The 15,670-nt window shown below is 29.2% G+C and overlaps 1 protein-coding gene across 1 annotated transcript; it reads right to left on the bottom strand.

Moving 5' to 3' along the window:
- Positions 1 to 6,284: 6,284 nt before the first annotated feature.
- Positions 6,285 to 10,775, bottom strand: LOC140891235 (uncharacterized). Its single transcript, XM_073299619.1, has 10 exons — positions 10,697 to 10,775; positions 10,333 to 10,454; positions 9,804 to 9,962; positions 9,044 to 9,103; positions 8,274 to 8,369; positions 7,830 to 7,922; positions 7,608 to 7,748; positions 7,273 to 7,380; positions 6,690 to 6,741; positions 6,285 to 6,596 (listed from the first exon to the last, which is right to left on the bottom strand). Exons 2-10 carry the CDS (start codon positions 10,429 to 10,431, stop codon positions 6,574 to 6,576), a joined length of 831 nt encoding a protein of 276 aa, XP_073155720.1. The 5' UTR covers positions 10,432 to 10,454; positions 10,697 to 10,775; the 3' UTR covers positions 6,285 to 6,573.
- Positions 10,776 to 15,670: the final 4,895 nt, after the last annotated feature.

Genomic DNA, 15,670 nt, shown 5'->3' on the forward strand with positions numbered 1-15,670 from the left:
ACTCCGAATTCTGAAAATTAGTGCGTCAACAGCAACAACAGCAGCAACAAAGATGAACAAAGTCGATGCGAGAGAAACTCTCTATCCGCAAGACGAAATTGCCCGTTAACAGCGCTCAACGTTGGCGGCAATCGTCTCTAAGATACAACGACTATACAATCGAGATATAGCAGCACAAAAAATATCTCGATCTTCGTCGAACTAAAATATGTATGAACTTGTTCTTTTGTGAGAGAGACAGGGAAGAATTTGCAGAGAAATCTGATATTCAATCGTTTGATGTTCTCAGATGTTTCGGATTATTTCTCTGCGTTATAACAGTCATATATTTATACTATGACTCCAAAAAACACGTTTTATGGCGTAAGGATGCAACCCATAACAGAAAAAGCCCAAAAAGAGACACAACTTTTCAGACTATAGAAGGCGTGCTCGGTCGGTTATTTTTGACCGATCGAGCGCCCCTCTTCTGGTAAACATTCTGTCTCGCTCAAACCATGGTGCGCTCGGTCGGTAAAATTTAGCGGACCGAGCGCCCACTTTTATGAAACTTATTGTCTCGGCAAATGAGGGCTGCGCTCGGTCGGTTGTTTTTAACCGATCGATCGCACTCACAATAATAAAATATTATTCTTGAACCAAATTTTATCCAAAAAGAATAATTGATCACAAGACCTCCCCTCGCCTCGCCTCGCCACGCCGGCCGCGCGCGCATGTGTTTGTTGCATCGATTAGCGTCTTACCCCAACCCATTTGATATTGCTCAAAGGCAAACCGTTTAGAAATAAATCTATCTATTTTAATAAATGTTTGGAGTAAATTTTTTTAATTTAAATAATAATAATAATAATAATTGTAGTGTGTATTAGTTTTATAAATTTTGGCAAATACTCTCATGCACATAATTGATTAAAAAAAACTGTACGTGGTTTTAGACTTCAACATATAATAATAATAATTTATTAATATAAATTATGTTTTTTTTGCACGTTTTAATTTTATATATTTAATGTACTTATTATGATTTTTTGGTTGTTACATTTTAAAAGAGAATTTGTACGTTTAAATTTTATACATTTAATTATGCACTAAATAAAATAAAAATAAAATCAATCACAAAAATATAAAAAAATTTAAAGAAAAAAAAATCTCTCCATTAAAAAAAAGGAAAAAATGAGACAAAAATTATATTTAAAAGATTTTATAAAATTGTGGTCAAACATCTTCCTAATTATTTTTAACTTTAAAATTATTTTTCTAAAATAGTTATCCAAACACATTTTTAACTATAAAAATATTTTTATAAAAATATTTGTCAAACACGTATCTATTCTTAAAACAAATTTTAAATCATTTTATAAAAAAAATTAAAAACCCTTTTATATAATATTTTAAAAGTACACGTCCAAACGAAAACTTAGAACTGAAGGTTTGATTGGAGAAAGCGGGTTTGCCTGAGGCCCATTTTGTAGGCTCACTATGGGTGGATCAGGACTTTGGGCTATACAATTTGGTTCTACTTTCTTTTTTTGTCTTGGACTATATACTTTTGAGTGTGTCGGTCGTTTCTTGTTTTAATTACGAGGGACCACAAAGGGGAAGTCATTTAAAATTTCTTTAACAATTGATTTTTAGAGATATTTATCGAGTTATTTACATTTTACCCAATAAGACATTTCATGGGAGCTCAGTCCACTCCCGATATTACAATTTTTTTTAAAAGAACATAAACTTTCATTTTCCAAGTATTAAAATCGGTTCCCAAAACGTTGATCATTTACGTGCTCTCGTTAAATCTCTTTCTAAATAATAATAATAATAATAATAATAATAATAATAATAATAAATTAAATCCTTCTTGATTTTCGATTGGATTATGGTGTGTTCGATTAATATTTTTGTCAATTTATTGAAAATAACAATCGAGATACATGTGTTGCATGTGTATAACGAAATATATGAATATTGGATGTATATATTTGTATATAAATTTTATTGTAAAAGTACTTGATTGAGCTAGTGTGTATATTTTACAAATTGAATATTTTATTTGTAGTGCAATAAGCAGTGTATTAAATATCTATGTTCTTTTCATATATATATATATAGAGTTATTTGCACCAAACACCCTTGTGAAATATTGAAAATGCACACTTTTCCCATGTGAAATTTTAATAGGCATCTTCATCCCTAACCTTTTAAAAAATTAGCACACGCGCCCCTTCAGATGAGTGATTGTTGCGCACGCGCCCCTCATGCGACTGAGCAAAGATTTTAATATTTTTTTGCACCAAATACCCTTGTGAAATATTAAAAATGTATATTTGACCCCTGTGAAAATAATTTTTAAATTTATTCAACCCATAATACACAATTTTTATTAAAATCTAATTATAAAATATTTAGCAAACACTTTTTGTTTTATTAATTTTATTTTTATTTTTAAATTTATTATGATTATATAATTATTTTCTAAAAATATTATTTTTTTATCTTGTTATCATTATTTTATTAAACTTTCTTCTTGTTTTTAACTTTTCTATTAAACATGCATTCATAAACAAGTATTTAAATAATTTCAAGTACCAAAATTTTGAACTAAACCGATAAGTTCAAACATATTGCTTTTTTGATTTAGGACTATATATTATTGAACCAAAATTTAAATTTTTCGAGAATATACATTGCACAATTTGTAATAAATAATAAAAAATAACATGCTTATATAATTCTAAATCGAAAAGGTAACATTCATGAACTTATCATTTGGTTCAATATTTTGGTATTTTTAGATATTTAAATCATTATTTATGAATCATGTTTAATGAAAAAGTTGAAAGCACGGAGTGATTTGATAAAATAATGATAACGAGATAAAATAATAATTTTTTAGAAATAAATTAATTATAAATTATAAATTTAAATTAAAAAATAAAAATAAATAAAATTAAAAATGTTTGAAAAATATTTTATAATTAGATCTTAATAAATATTGTGTATTATTATTTAATGCAAATTCTACAATTCATTTTAAAAAATTTAGATTTTGGTTCAAAAATATATAATACTAAATTGAAAAGTAATATGCATGAAATTATTATTTTGATTTAATATTTTGGTACTTTTAGGTATTTAAATCTCGTTTATGAATGCATTTTTATTTGAGAAGTTGGAAACAAGAAGAAAGTTTAATAAAATAATGATAACAAGATAAAATAATAATATTTTTTAGAAAATAATTATATAATCATAATAAATTTAAAATTCAAAATAAAATTAATAAAATGAAAAGTGTTTGCTAAATATTTTATAATTAGATTTTAATAAAAATTGTGTATTATGGGTTGAATAGATTTAAAAATTTCACAAGGGTCAAATATGTATTTTTAATATTTCACAGGGGTATTTGGTGCAAAAAAAAATATCAAAATCTTTGTCCAGTCGCATGAGGGGCGCGTGTTCAACAATCACTCATCTGAAGGGGAGAGTGTGCTAATTTTTTAAAAGGTTAGGGTTGAAGATGCCTATTAAAATTTCACATGGGAGAATTGTGCATTTTCAATATTTCACAGGGGTGTTTGGTGTAAATAACTATATATATATATATATATATATATGTATATTTTCACTGTATAATTTATTGACGAAGAATTCAAGAATAAATTTGAGAAAAATCCCCAAACCAAATTATAAGTTATTAATAACTCCTTATAAATTAAAATTTTTGTTTCAACTTCCTAAAAAGTTTGAAAAAAATAAAAAATACATTATTATTTATAATTGATTGTATGATGCTTTTAATGGTATCATAGCATTAGCCATAAGGTTAAACATTCCGAAATATTGAGTCATTAAAGGAGGGGCCAAGTGTGTAGAAGAGAAGAAAAGAAAGAAAGAAAGGATAGGGAAGAGGAGAGAGGCGTGAGAAGGAGGGGAACCGAGAGCTTCTTCTTCAAGTTATTTTTCTTTCGTTCCGATCGTGTTCCGACCTATGTTCAACCTCTGGATCGCTCCCAAACCTTCGTTTTTAGGTGTAAGGCAAGTTATTCAAACAAATTTTAAGGCTTTGAAAATCATTCAATAGTAAAATTATTTGGATATGAAAATGTATATGGTTTAGAAATGAGATCATATTCAAGTTCATGCATGTTTTCTCACGTTTTTGCACTTCATGGCTCGGTTTTGCATGATTTATGGACATGACTTGGTTCGAACTGCTGCTCCAATGTTCATGGGTCTAAAAGGGTTCTTTAGGGTCAGTTTGGCTAGGTTGTTCGACCCTAGAAGTGGCTAGACAAGGCTGGAAACCAGTTGGTGCAGTACTAGTAGCATGCGCGCAGGGATCGAGCTTGTTGGACTTATGAGCTTTGATCGAGCCATGCTTGGATTGGTTCGAGCTAAGGGCTGGGTCAGGTAGTTGTATCTGGATCTTGGGAAATTCCTGGTTCCAGTGCTCCGGCCAGTGGTGGCCAGAGTTGTTCGGCAAAGGCAAGAGCGAAGGAGCTGCTACAGATGGAGCGAGCGCAGTTTGAGCAGTTCTAGGGAAATGGCTCGTACGGGCTGTAGGACTCGAGTTAGGGGCTGATTCCAGCTTTGTTAGAACCCCAATACCTTGGGGAAGGTATATCGGTGGGGCTTCGGCCGGTGGTGGCCGGAGCTGGGCGGCCGAAGCCCTTAAAGGGCTGAGATGATGTTGCCTCGCGAGAGAAGAGAAGAGAGTTGTGATACTGTTTCGGGCAGGTCGGGCAGTAGGGTCAGGGACTTGGGCAGGGTAGTCCCGGGTCGGGTTAGGATGTTTTAGGGTCAAATCATATGGGTACGGGTCCGAGTTATTATGTCATGTTTATGTTAAGACCACAATTTCACATAATTCGTCACCCAAACGATAAGTTTTTATGTCCGAGTTTTTATGTCATGTTTATGCATATTTTAATGGCTTATATTTCATCAAGGGTTGAGTGGAAATGTTTTATCATATGCATGAAATTTAGTTCAAGTTCTTTAAGTTAAGTTAAGTTTAAAGATGTCCACTTTTAAGTCCTTTTTTATTTTAAAGAATTTTGAAGATCATGTTTAAGCATTTTTAAGTTTGAAGTTATTATGTTAATAATATGCATGTTTTTTATTTTGTTGGGTCTTTAGACTCACTATATTTGAATGTTGCAGTTGAGTTAGCAGTTTTGAATTAAAAGCTTTGGTAGCACGGCTGAAGAGTCCAAGAGGCGGAGACATTGCATGACACGACAGTTCAGAAGCTCCGATGTTTCTTTAAAAAAATATTTACATATGTTTATTTATATCATGTTGTTACAATATTTTATGTATGATATTTAAAAGTAATGATTTTATTATTTCATTGTCAGTATTTTAAATGTTGAATTTTGAGAATTTCAAATGTTTATTTCAGTTAATGTTGTTATGTGAGTTCTTTGATTATTGTCAAATGTATTTTATATACATAGTTAATTAGTAGTAGGTTTTGACGTGTCGTATCTTAGATGGACTTAAATGTAGGTTTGCATCCATGTTTCATATTTTGATTTATTGATGTACTAGGGCGATGCACTCCCGGCATAGTTTAAAAAGTTTTGAAAAATTTTCTCTCTCTTTTTTCGCAACTATTTTAATTCGATGTCGAAAATACGGGACGTCACAAATATATATAGATAAATTATTTTATTCTTTAGTACTAATATATACATATATATATACATATATATATATATACATATATATATATATATAACTTTGTCAATTAAACAAAAGAATATATCATTTTTTTCCCAAAAATTATCTTGATATATATTACATTTTTTGTTTTTTTTATCTCGATATTTCAAATTGCATTTTTAGTTACTCGATAATTTTTACAACTATGATATTTTTTTTATTTAATATAAATCAAATTAATTAAAGAAAACGTATAAACACCTACGCATGCATCGTTACATTTATATATAAAATAGAGCATCTTAATGACGCAAAAACCTTGCTTTCATTTGTTTTTGAAACCTAGAAGAGCCCTTTGGATTTATTTCAAATTTTTTAATTATTAGTTATATTAAAAAAAAAAAACTTGTAATATTGGAAAAAAAAAAAAAAAAGAATAAGTAGCATATATTATATAAAATAAATTAACGATAATTATAACTGTGACATTGTTAAAAATTTTAAGATAAAGGAAATTAACAATAGTAATGTTATCAAAATTAGGGATGCTTAAAATTTCAGTTAAGTGAAAATTATCAGTAAAATCAATTCACAAGAAATTACGAAGCAGCCGCTTATAGCTATTAGCTTGTACCATAAAATTAGCAGTCCTATGTTACAGATAACAAGTCAATGAACTCCCACCCAATTCAAACAAACTAAAATTTGCCAATGTGCCAAATACATGGATCTGTTCTTCATCACAATTTTTAACAAGATAAGATTATAATATTTTATATACAAATTTAGATTGAACCAGATGAAACCAGAACCAGAACTAAACCGAAACCGGTGCCAGAATCATCCACCCTTCAGCGAGGCTGATTTTTTTTTTCCAGCATTTTGAGTTACTTTATGTCACATTCATTCAACCTCTATTTCACCAGCTGCACACCATTGAAAGATATGCCAAAGATTAATAAGAAATGGCCCAAGATGAAATGCAATCAAAGAACAAAGAGGAGATTAAATGAGATTACCTTTGAGATGCACACCTAAATTCGCTTGAGAATCGGCGTCACTGTTGTATTCCTAATAACAAGAGAAATTAATTTTCGGACTAAGATGAGAATGATTGCATCCAATAAGATAGAATGCAAATAAAATTCAATGTAGGCTAAGAAGACCGAGAGGTGTCGTCGTGTGCGTTCCATATTTTACGTGTATTTGTTGGCATTGCACAAAGGGGACTGACAGACAAACATGGTTAATGAGTAAATGGAACCACCATAAGAAGGAGGCACAGTAAATTTTTCATAAGGTTAATTTAGTGAGGGGTGGTGATTAAGTCCAAAATCTGAAGGGGTAAGGATGATAAAAGCTGCATATTTAAAAGAGAAATTTGAAACATTTGCGACCAGGCAGCCATTTTAAAAATGGTCACGAGTTCTCACATATATGAAGACTGTCTGAATTCTGGCAGAGTCAGAATTTGCAAGTGAGCCCGAAATTGATGTGTTTACATAGCTATACCGATTTTAAAACATGGATGAGAAAGAATGATGAGAACTCCACTCATGAAACTGACAAATAAATCAAATTATCAACATATATTAAACATACTCTATCGATATGGCAGATCTCAAAAGACATAAACTGATCCTTTAGCTCTTTAGCCACCTTGCACAATTCAGCCATGTTCTGATTTTTGGTTTTCCAAAGACCCTGAACCTGTTTGTGTGATAATTTTAACAAAAAAAGGTAAGAAAGGGATAAAATGAATGAAGAACAATGCGTTCTACATGTTCATATATTTGCAAGGTCAACATACAATTAGGACAGGATGATTTATAGTTCCTATCGAATATTCTTTTATTTTACCAACTTTGTTCTTCATCTGTATTCTTTTGGAATTTCAAAGAAAAGATTGGTAAAATTCTTTAAGAAGAAACAAATACCTGCATGCAGACAAGTTTAGAATCCCCTCGAACTCGTATGTGTTTAAACCCTTTTTGAAGAGCATATTTCAACCCTAAGATAGCACCTCGATATTCAGCAACATTATTAGTAGCAATACCCACACCTTCACGCAATCGAACCTATCATTCCATCCTCAAAATACAATATTAGGTAACGTTTCAACTTAAAAGGGCCATAAGAAAGAATTAAATAATAATCACCATATTTCCATCTGCGCCACGCAGCACAGCCCCTGCACCAGCTGGTCCAGGATTTCCTTTTGAAGCACCATCAAACTCGAGAATACAGGAACTCTGTAAATATAATGAAATGACAAGTGGATGATGAAAAAATTTCTGTGTTAGTGGGTAATTAAGCTTTCGAGGGTTATGCCAAGAGAAAAACCCGCCCAAACCAAAGAGCAGATATTCATGAATTCTTCTATAATATAATTTTGTGGAAACGTTGAGCTGGAAAATGCTAAGAGTGATGTTGTGGATATTGTTCCGATAAATTCACAAACAGGTCTACGTTGGAACCGCACTGACCATATCACTTATATCATTCGTTATTCCAAACCCTGAAGGTGTGAACCAAACGAACTACGCGGGTTGTGGATGTGTCGTTGGCAATATATAATAAATAAACATGCGCCTGGAACTTACACAATAAGATGAAACAGGTTGAGCTTGGAGAAAATTATCTAATTTGTAACTTTTCAGATGATGGTTTGCAAATGAGGCAGATCCGGTAACTTCTTGCTGAGTATGACAAAAAGGGAAAAAAAAAGGAACATTCAGTTGGAAAATATCTGCACCAACTGTGAAGTTCAAATCCAAGAATCAGTAGAATCACAATTATTATAACAACGAGGTAATAGTACCCTACAGTCCTGCTCATTCAAAAGGTTGAGCAATATATTAACACATAAACTAAGGATTTACATCTAATACTTATGTCTTCATACTAAAGCACGGGAAAAGACTAAACTTGAATATCTGATAGACATGATATTGAATCAATTTCAAATGAATTGAGAATAAAACTCAAGTATGAGACACACAGACAAAGTTCATTAAACCCGGGTTTATGTTTCTCTCCCAATCAAACTAAAGTAACAATTTTATAGGAGACAAGGAACATATGAACAGCCAGCACCATGATTCACTTAAAATTATAAGGAGTAATCTATGACATATTGGTCGATGAGCAGTCCAGGCAATTGTCACTGTTGTCAAAAGGATGCAAGAAAATATAAAAATAATGAAACTCTTCTACCAACACCCATGCAAAAGGTACTACTAACAAATAGACATGCAAAAGAACAGAAACAAGTTTTAGAAAAACAAGGTGAAATAACACAATCTTTTCCTAACTCATTGCAACAAAACATCATTAAGAAAATGGATTCCAACTAATTCAGTTCAGTGAGTACCTGTGGCTTCTTGTCCAAATGATTCTTGCTACCTGCTTTATCTTTAGAATAATTTGGTTCCTGAGAAAAGTAACACCCATCATGCAAATACAAGCAAGACGTAATCTTTTTCTAAAAAGTCATTGTTGTGGTTGCAAAGCCAGCAAAGGAGCGATTTAACACAACATAAAATCACATTTGTAGATTTCTGATATACAGTTCCATTCATGAGTTAAATGCTTCCAATACGGAGCAGCTAAAATCGTAGCCACATAATTTGAACAATTAAACTGTTTAGCATAAACAACATTCAACCACCGAATACCGCTAAAATATTCAACAAATTGAAGAACTAAATAAAAATATCAAAACACTTAAAATGGCAACCATCAGGATTGATTACATCACAGAAATGCATAATGAATGTGTTTTGATTGCATCACAGTAATGCAAAACGAGACATGTTTTGACCCAGAAAGTAACAGAAAATGGAATCAATCATTCAAAATAAACAAGCACTCACATTACATATCAGAAAGCATTAAGTGTGTGTTGAGACTGTTGAATACGAAAACTTTAAACCCACTGACGCAAAAAGAGGCTGAGAGAGCACCACCGCTAGGAAAGATGGGCAGACATTCAACCCAGCCGACCAACCAGAAGCATTTTGTTATGATTACAGAAAGTGAAAATTGTTGGGTGGAAACCCAAGTATACTATTCAAAAAGATTTCTAAGACATTAAAAAACACTCAATTAGTCTAAAAGGTCAAGAATCGAACACGAAAAGGGCATGTGACAAGTTGACCAAAAAGATCATCTTGGACATCACTGGCATTTATGGAATAAATAGCATTCCCAAGTCCGTGCGATGAAAGGTAGTCTTCAGCTTCTTTAGACAGGCCAAATCCTTTATATACACTTACAGAAGGATCGTTCACCTGAAAAATAGAACAACATACTGATAAAATAAAACCCAATAACAAAAATCTACTTCGCACAAGGAAAACATAGGCAAACACGTAAGGAGCAATTTCCTCGAATGTCAGCCACAGTCAAAAGCACAAATCTTGAACAGTATGACCCTCGCGGGGAAAAATAGGAACACTAGATAAATGATGTGTACAAGAATGTTCAGGGGAAATTAATTGGAAAAGTGGAGATCTTCCCAACCAATACTTTCTGGATTTTTTTTTTAATTTTTTAGAAAAAGAGAAGTAAGGAAAAGGAGTAAAATGCTGATACTGACGGAAATTGAGATGGATAAAAAAAAAAAAGAGCATGGTAAAGCACAATGGATTAGTAAATTACAGAAGATCGGAGAACAGACTGAAGGTCACTTATGCTTTTATACACCCCAACAGTCTCACCCTTCCGCACTACATAAAACGCCTCCTTTTCATCACCCATCGTTTTAAGCCGCTTCTGAATCGCTGCACCAAATGAAAGTAAAAATAACCACAGCATCAACAAGAAGTAAATGAAAACCCCAACAAGATGAAAATGATTTGGCTGAAAACAGAAGGAAAACGGGCGAGGCGAAAAATCGCAGAACTACAACTTTCTACTCAAATTCCGAAGACAGTAACAGATTGTTATCGTGCTTAACAGATCGAAAAATATGAAAAAAGGTATAAAATTATGGAAAAAGATTACGAAAAGACGAAACTGTTACCAGCGATCCTCGGGTTTCAGTGTTATGTCGGAAACTCGCCGAGTGCAGTGTGCGCACTTGAAGAAGAGCCCGTTTGGACTTTTCTTTTTCTTTTTTAATTTTTAATTTAATAATTAACAGGGATAATAGACAAAATAGTCTAGTAAGTATTTAATTTTGGGTTTTGGTCCTGTAAGTTTAGTTATAGTTTGGTTTTTGATTTTTTTATTTAAGCAATGTTTTTAATTTATAACGGGACAGGTGATCAAACGGATCTAACTTAAAAAAATGGTCCAACTGGTTGGAATGTTTTAACCGAACGATCGAATCGAAAATCATTTATATAATATAATATATTTCATAATATATTTTAAATTATAAGAACCTAAAAAATTTATATAAATATATATATATATATATATATATATATTTCTCATAATTTGAAAACTAAATAACTATATAAATATATTCAAAAAACTTATACACTCTAATATTAATAAATAATATTTTTAGCGAGGAAAAAATTTCAAATAACCATGTATATATATATAATAAAATATTAAATTAAGGTTTTAAAATAAAAAAAAACTATTTTTTTGAAGAAAAAAAAAAAAGCGAAACCTTATTTTTCGGTTCTTGACCAGTTCTGCCGGTTCAACTGTTAAAATGGTTTTTGGAAGTGTTTCAGATCAAATCAGTGACCGATTTCGAATCGAACCGGTTGAACCGGTGGTTACAGTTCGATTTTGAAAACATAACATTTAATTGTTGATGCCACAACAGACACATCATCATTTTTCAATGCCACTTAAACATTTTTAGCTGTTATGTCGGCATTTTTTGATGTCACATCAACACTCTATGAAGAAAGGACTAAAAACCAATTATAACTTAACTTATAGGACCAAAACCTAAAATTAAATACTTACAGGACCAAAACACAAAATGGGCAAACTTACAAGACTATTTTGACTCTATTCCCATTGCACTCGATATTATTTTATATAATTAATGATAAATGTTAGTAAGTGTGAAAATTTGAACAAATAAATAAAATACAAATTATCTAATGGATTATATATTATACAATTAGAAAACAAATTCTTCTCACAAAGTATATGGTAATTTATTAATGTTCCTAACAAAAAAATAAATATAGATGAAAAAATAACTCATCACAAATAAAATGAGAAAGTTGAGAAAAAATGGAATTTATATTAATTCTTCAATGACAAAATTAATAAGTTTCGTAGTACAATATTAATTTTTTTATTTTGAAGGGAATCTCTTGATACCATTTTGTCAATGGCATCTATAAAAAAATTAAAATGATAGGAAATATGTTAGATTAATAAATTATAAGTAAGAAAATTAAATCTAATAAAAAAAATTAATAAGTAAAAAAAAGATATAAATGTGATATATTCATGAAGCAAGAAAAAAATGTAGCAAAAAGTTTTGTTTAATCGAAAGAATCCATATTTTTCAAATCTCTAAAGCTCTTGAATTCAAACATTTTCGAAAGAAAAATATCATCGAAAATATCTCGCAAACATTTATTTTAGTTATAAATTTAATTGTATATTTCAGTCTATTTTCTGTCACAAGTATGTTTCAATAGCAAAAATATGATCTTTTTTGAGGATTCATTTCACTTTCTCTATGAAACAATATTTTATTATTGCATGTATGCATGAACCCTGTAAAATAGAAAAAAATATAAATTATACTCAAATTTATTGATAGATAAATATCAATAAAAAAAAGTATAAATACACCTCAATATCATGAAATATGTATTGCAACGTGGAATTTACCTTGTTTTTATACGAAGATAGATCGTAACAACGGACCAATCGTAGCTTAAGCAGCACTCAGTGCAAGATTAAAGTGTATACTTCAAGGACAACTCTAATCAAAATAAATGAGTCATTTGTATATTTTGATTGAATTCAAATATCATGGATTTGTATTTGAATATTTTTTATATATTTTGTGTGTGTTCAAATCAAAATGATAATTTTCTTGTATATAAGGTAAACTTTTCAAATTTTTATCAATAAAAATGAAAATTGAGATATGATATACATACATAAAAATTATTGAACATTTCACAATATGTGATAAAATACCAAAATTTAATTGGGTAGATTGTTATATATATATACTAGTATTTCACCCGTGCGATGCACGGAGTATTAGTATTTTATTAAATTAAATTTTAAATTATTTTTTAGAATATGTTAAAAAAATTATATCAAGTTTATAATTAATATACATTTAATATCGAATTACAAATATTCAATAAACCAAAAATTTATAACGGTACTTTTTAAATGTTCAAAAATGTAATATTATAAAAAAACAAAAACAAAAATATTTACAGTTATTTAACATGAAAAAAAAATAGTGATAACTAAATATATAAAAGTAACACAACACTCAAAATCGTAACATAAATTAAATAAAATGATACATTAATGTAGATATTTAAATGCAACCTATATTTTGAGGTGGGTTAATATAATAAATTTTAAAAATTGTATTTCCTTTTTTGGTGAAAAAAATACTTATTTTAGTAATAGAGTTTTGGCGATATTTTCCCAAAAATTGCAAAAATCTGTTAAATGAATGTGTTAGAAAAAAAATTGTGTGTTTGTATTTTATTAGCATTTCACTTCATATGCAAAAAACACTACGCTTTGAATAATTAAATCAAATTTATATGAAACGTGCAGCCTACAGAGTGGCTCATGAGTTGACCCATAAAGCTTTTAGTTCTCTTCATGTTTATTATGGTTATTTGATAATGTACCTAATTGGCTTTCTGTAATAGCTTCTCTTGACTGGAGATTTTAATCTATATGAATGACTTTTTTCTCAAAAAAATATATATATATATGTAATTATGGTAGTATTAAATATAATATTTGATTATTTTTAAAATATTCAACTGATGGTATTGTGAAAATTAAATGAAAGGATTTAAATATTTTAAGTTGTGTTGAAAGGTTTTTAATTGAAATTGTATAAATAACCTAGTTGTATAAATTTTGAGACATTATAGAATAAGAAAATTATAATTATAAATTCAAAAAATATTTAAAATTCAACAATTAAACTTAAATCCTCGAATTAAAACAATAGTAGTAGAATTAAAAATCCACAAATTCTCATAAACTGTAAATCAAGATAAATGTTTCATGAAACCTTAATATCTAAATAAAACTTGGAATAAATTTTCTCAATGCGAAGAAATAAATTTCAGTCATTCTCTTGCTTGATGTTAGCCTTCAATTTTTTGTCAGATGCAATAGATGAGAACTCATCAATGAGGGTTCTTTACAGTGCAGAATCATTTAGAGCATTTTTTTGAAATCACAGTCTTGCTAATGGATTTTGAAGGTGTGGAGACTTCATCTTCCCAAATAAGCTAAAAAAAATAGACATTCAAGTAAAATAGCATTATTATACCTGACTTTCAATAAATTATCCACAATATTTTTCCACAATAATAGGTTTTTATTCATTTCATGACAGTACTATATGTTCAATTAAATCGGCGAATCTAGTTGGTTCTGACTTGAACTTTGAATAGAACCTTCCCATCAACGTATGTAAATGATGAAATTTCTTTGTGAACAATCATGTTTTTAACAGTATAAAGATTACCTTATTTAAGAATTGACTTCAATTTCTCAAAGATGCCATATTTTATGGTTGCATATATGCGTGCTCCCTGTAAAAATGAGAAAAATGTAAATTATATTAACATTTTTTAGATTGATAGATAGATAAAAAAAAAATGTATATCTCAACATCTTGAAATATGCATTCAATTGTGGTATCTCCAATGATATCATATGAAGGTAAATTGTAAGAATGAATCAGTGGTAGTTTTAGGGCGGAGTAACAGTTTGAAGGCTCGAGTTCAGGGATAACTTTAAACAATTCAGTCATTTAGTTTTCTTAATAAAATCGATGGGTTTTTGTTTTGGAAATATTACAACATTGTGGACGTGAACAATATTTATACTATCATTGTGTTCAAATCTATATTTGACATGTTCTGATGCATATGTTAAGCTTTATAAAATTTAATAGTTTGCTGAAATTAAGGGTGGTTTATTTGAATTTTAAAAATTCGGTTATAATTTTTATATATACATATATGTTAAGTTTAAAAAAAAGTTAATGGTTTACTGAATTTAAGGGTGATTCATTTGAATTTTCAAGTTTGAATGTTAAACATTCGGTTATATTTTGTATATATATATATATGTGTTAATTTTAAAAAAAATTAATGGTTTGCTGAATTTAATGATGGTTTATTTGAATTTTCAAGTTTAATTTTGGTTATAATTATATATACATGCATGTGTATTAAGTTCTAAAAAATTTAATGATTTACTTAATTTAAGGGTGGTTTATTTGAATTTTCAAGCTTAAAATTTAAATATTCGGCTATAAGTTTGTATATATATATATATCAGATATTTATATATATTATTATTTTTTAATTTTAAAATTTGAATTTTAAATTTTAAAGTTTGATTAATGGTTTGTTTGAATTGATATAAATACATACATATCATAAAAAAATATACACATATACATAAATGGTAAAAATGCGAATATGTATAATTGATTTAAGGGTGGTTTATTTTAATTTTCAAGTTTAAAATTTAAACATTCGGTTATAATTATATATATATATATATATAAATAATATTTATCTGATATTTGGGATATTATATGGTTTTTTTTGAATTTATAAGTAATTTAAAAGTTTTAATTTACATTTTAAAGTTTGTTTAATGGTTTGTTTGAATTGATTGATATAAATACATACAAATCGAAAAAAAAAATTACATATATGGTAAAAATGTGTATATCTATAATTGATTTTGTGTATCTTTAATTCATATATGGTAAAAATGCGTATATCTATTATTGATTTGTATGTTAATTGATAGGTTGTATATTTGGAAAGCA

The sequence above is a fragment of the Henckelia pumila genome, chromosome 3 (genome assembly GCF_033568475.1).
Source record: "Henckelia pumila isolate YLH828 chromosome 3, ASM3356847v2, whole genome shotgun sequence".
In the NCBI taxonomy this organism is placed as follows: domain Eukaryota; kingdom Viridiplantae; phylum Streptophyta; class Magnoliopsida; order Lamiales; family Gesneriaceae; genus Henckelia; species Henckelia pumila.

Bases quoted from the DNA above. Each gene is read 5' to 3' on its own strand.
- LOC140891235 (XM_073299619.1), bottom strand. From the start codon at position 10,431: ATGGGTGATGAAAAGGAGGCGTTTTATGTAGTGCGGAAGGGTGAGACT. The intron at 9,963-10,332 runs GTAATTTACTAA...TCTATTTTTCAG, and splicing joins AGTCTGTTCTCCGATCTTCT to GTGAACGATCCTTCTGTAAG. The intron at 7,381-7,607 runs GTATTTGTTTCT...TCACACAAACAG, and splicing joins CTAAACTTGTCTGCATGCAG to GTTCAGGGTCTTTGGAAAAC.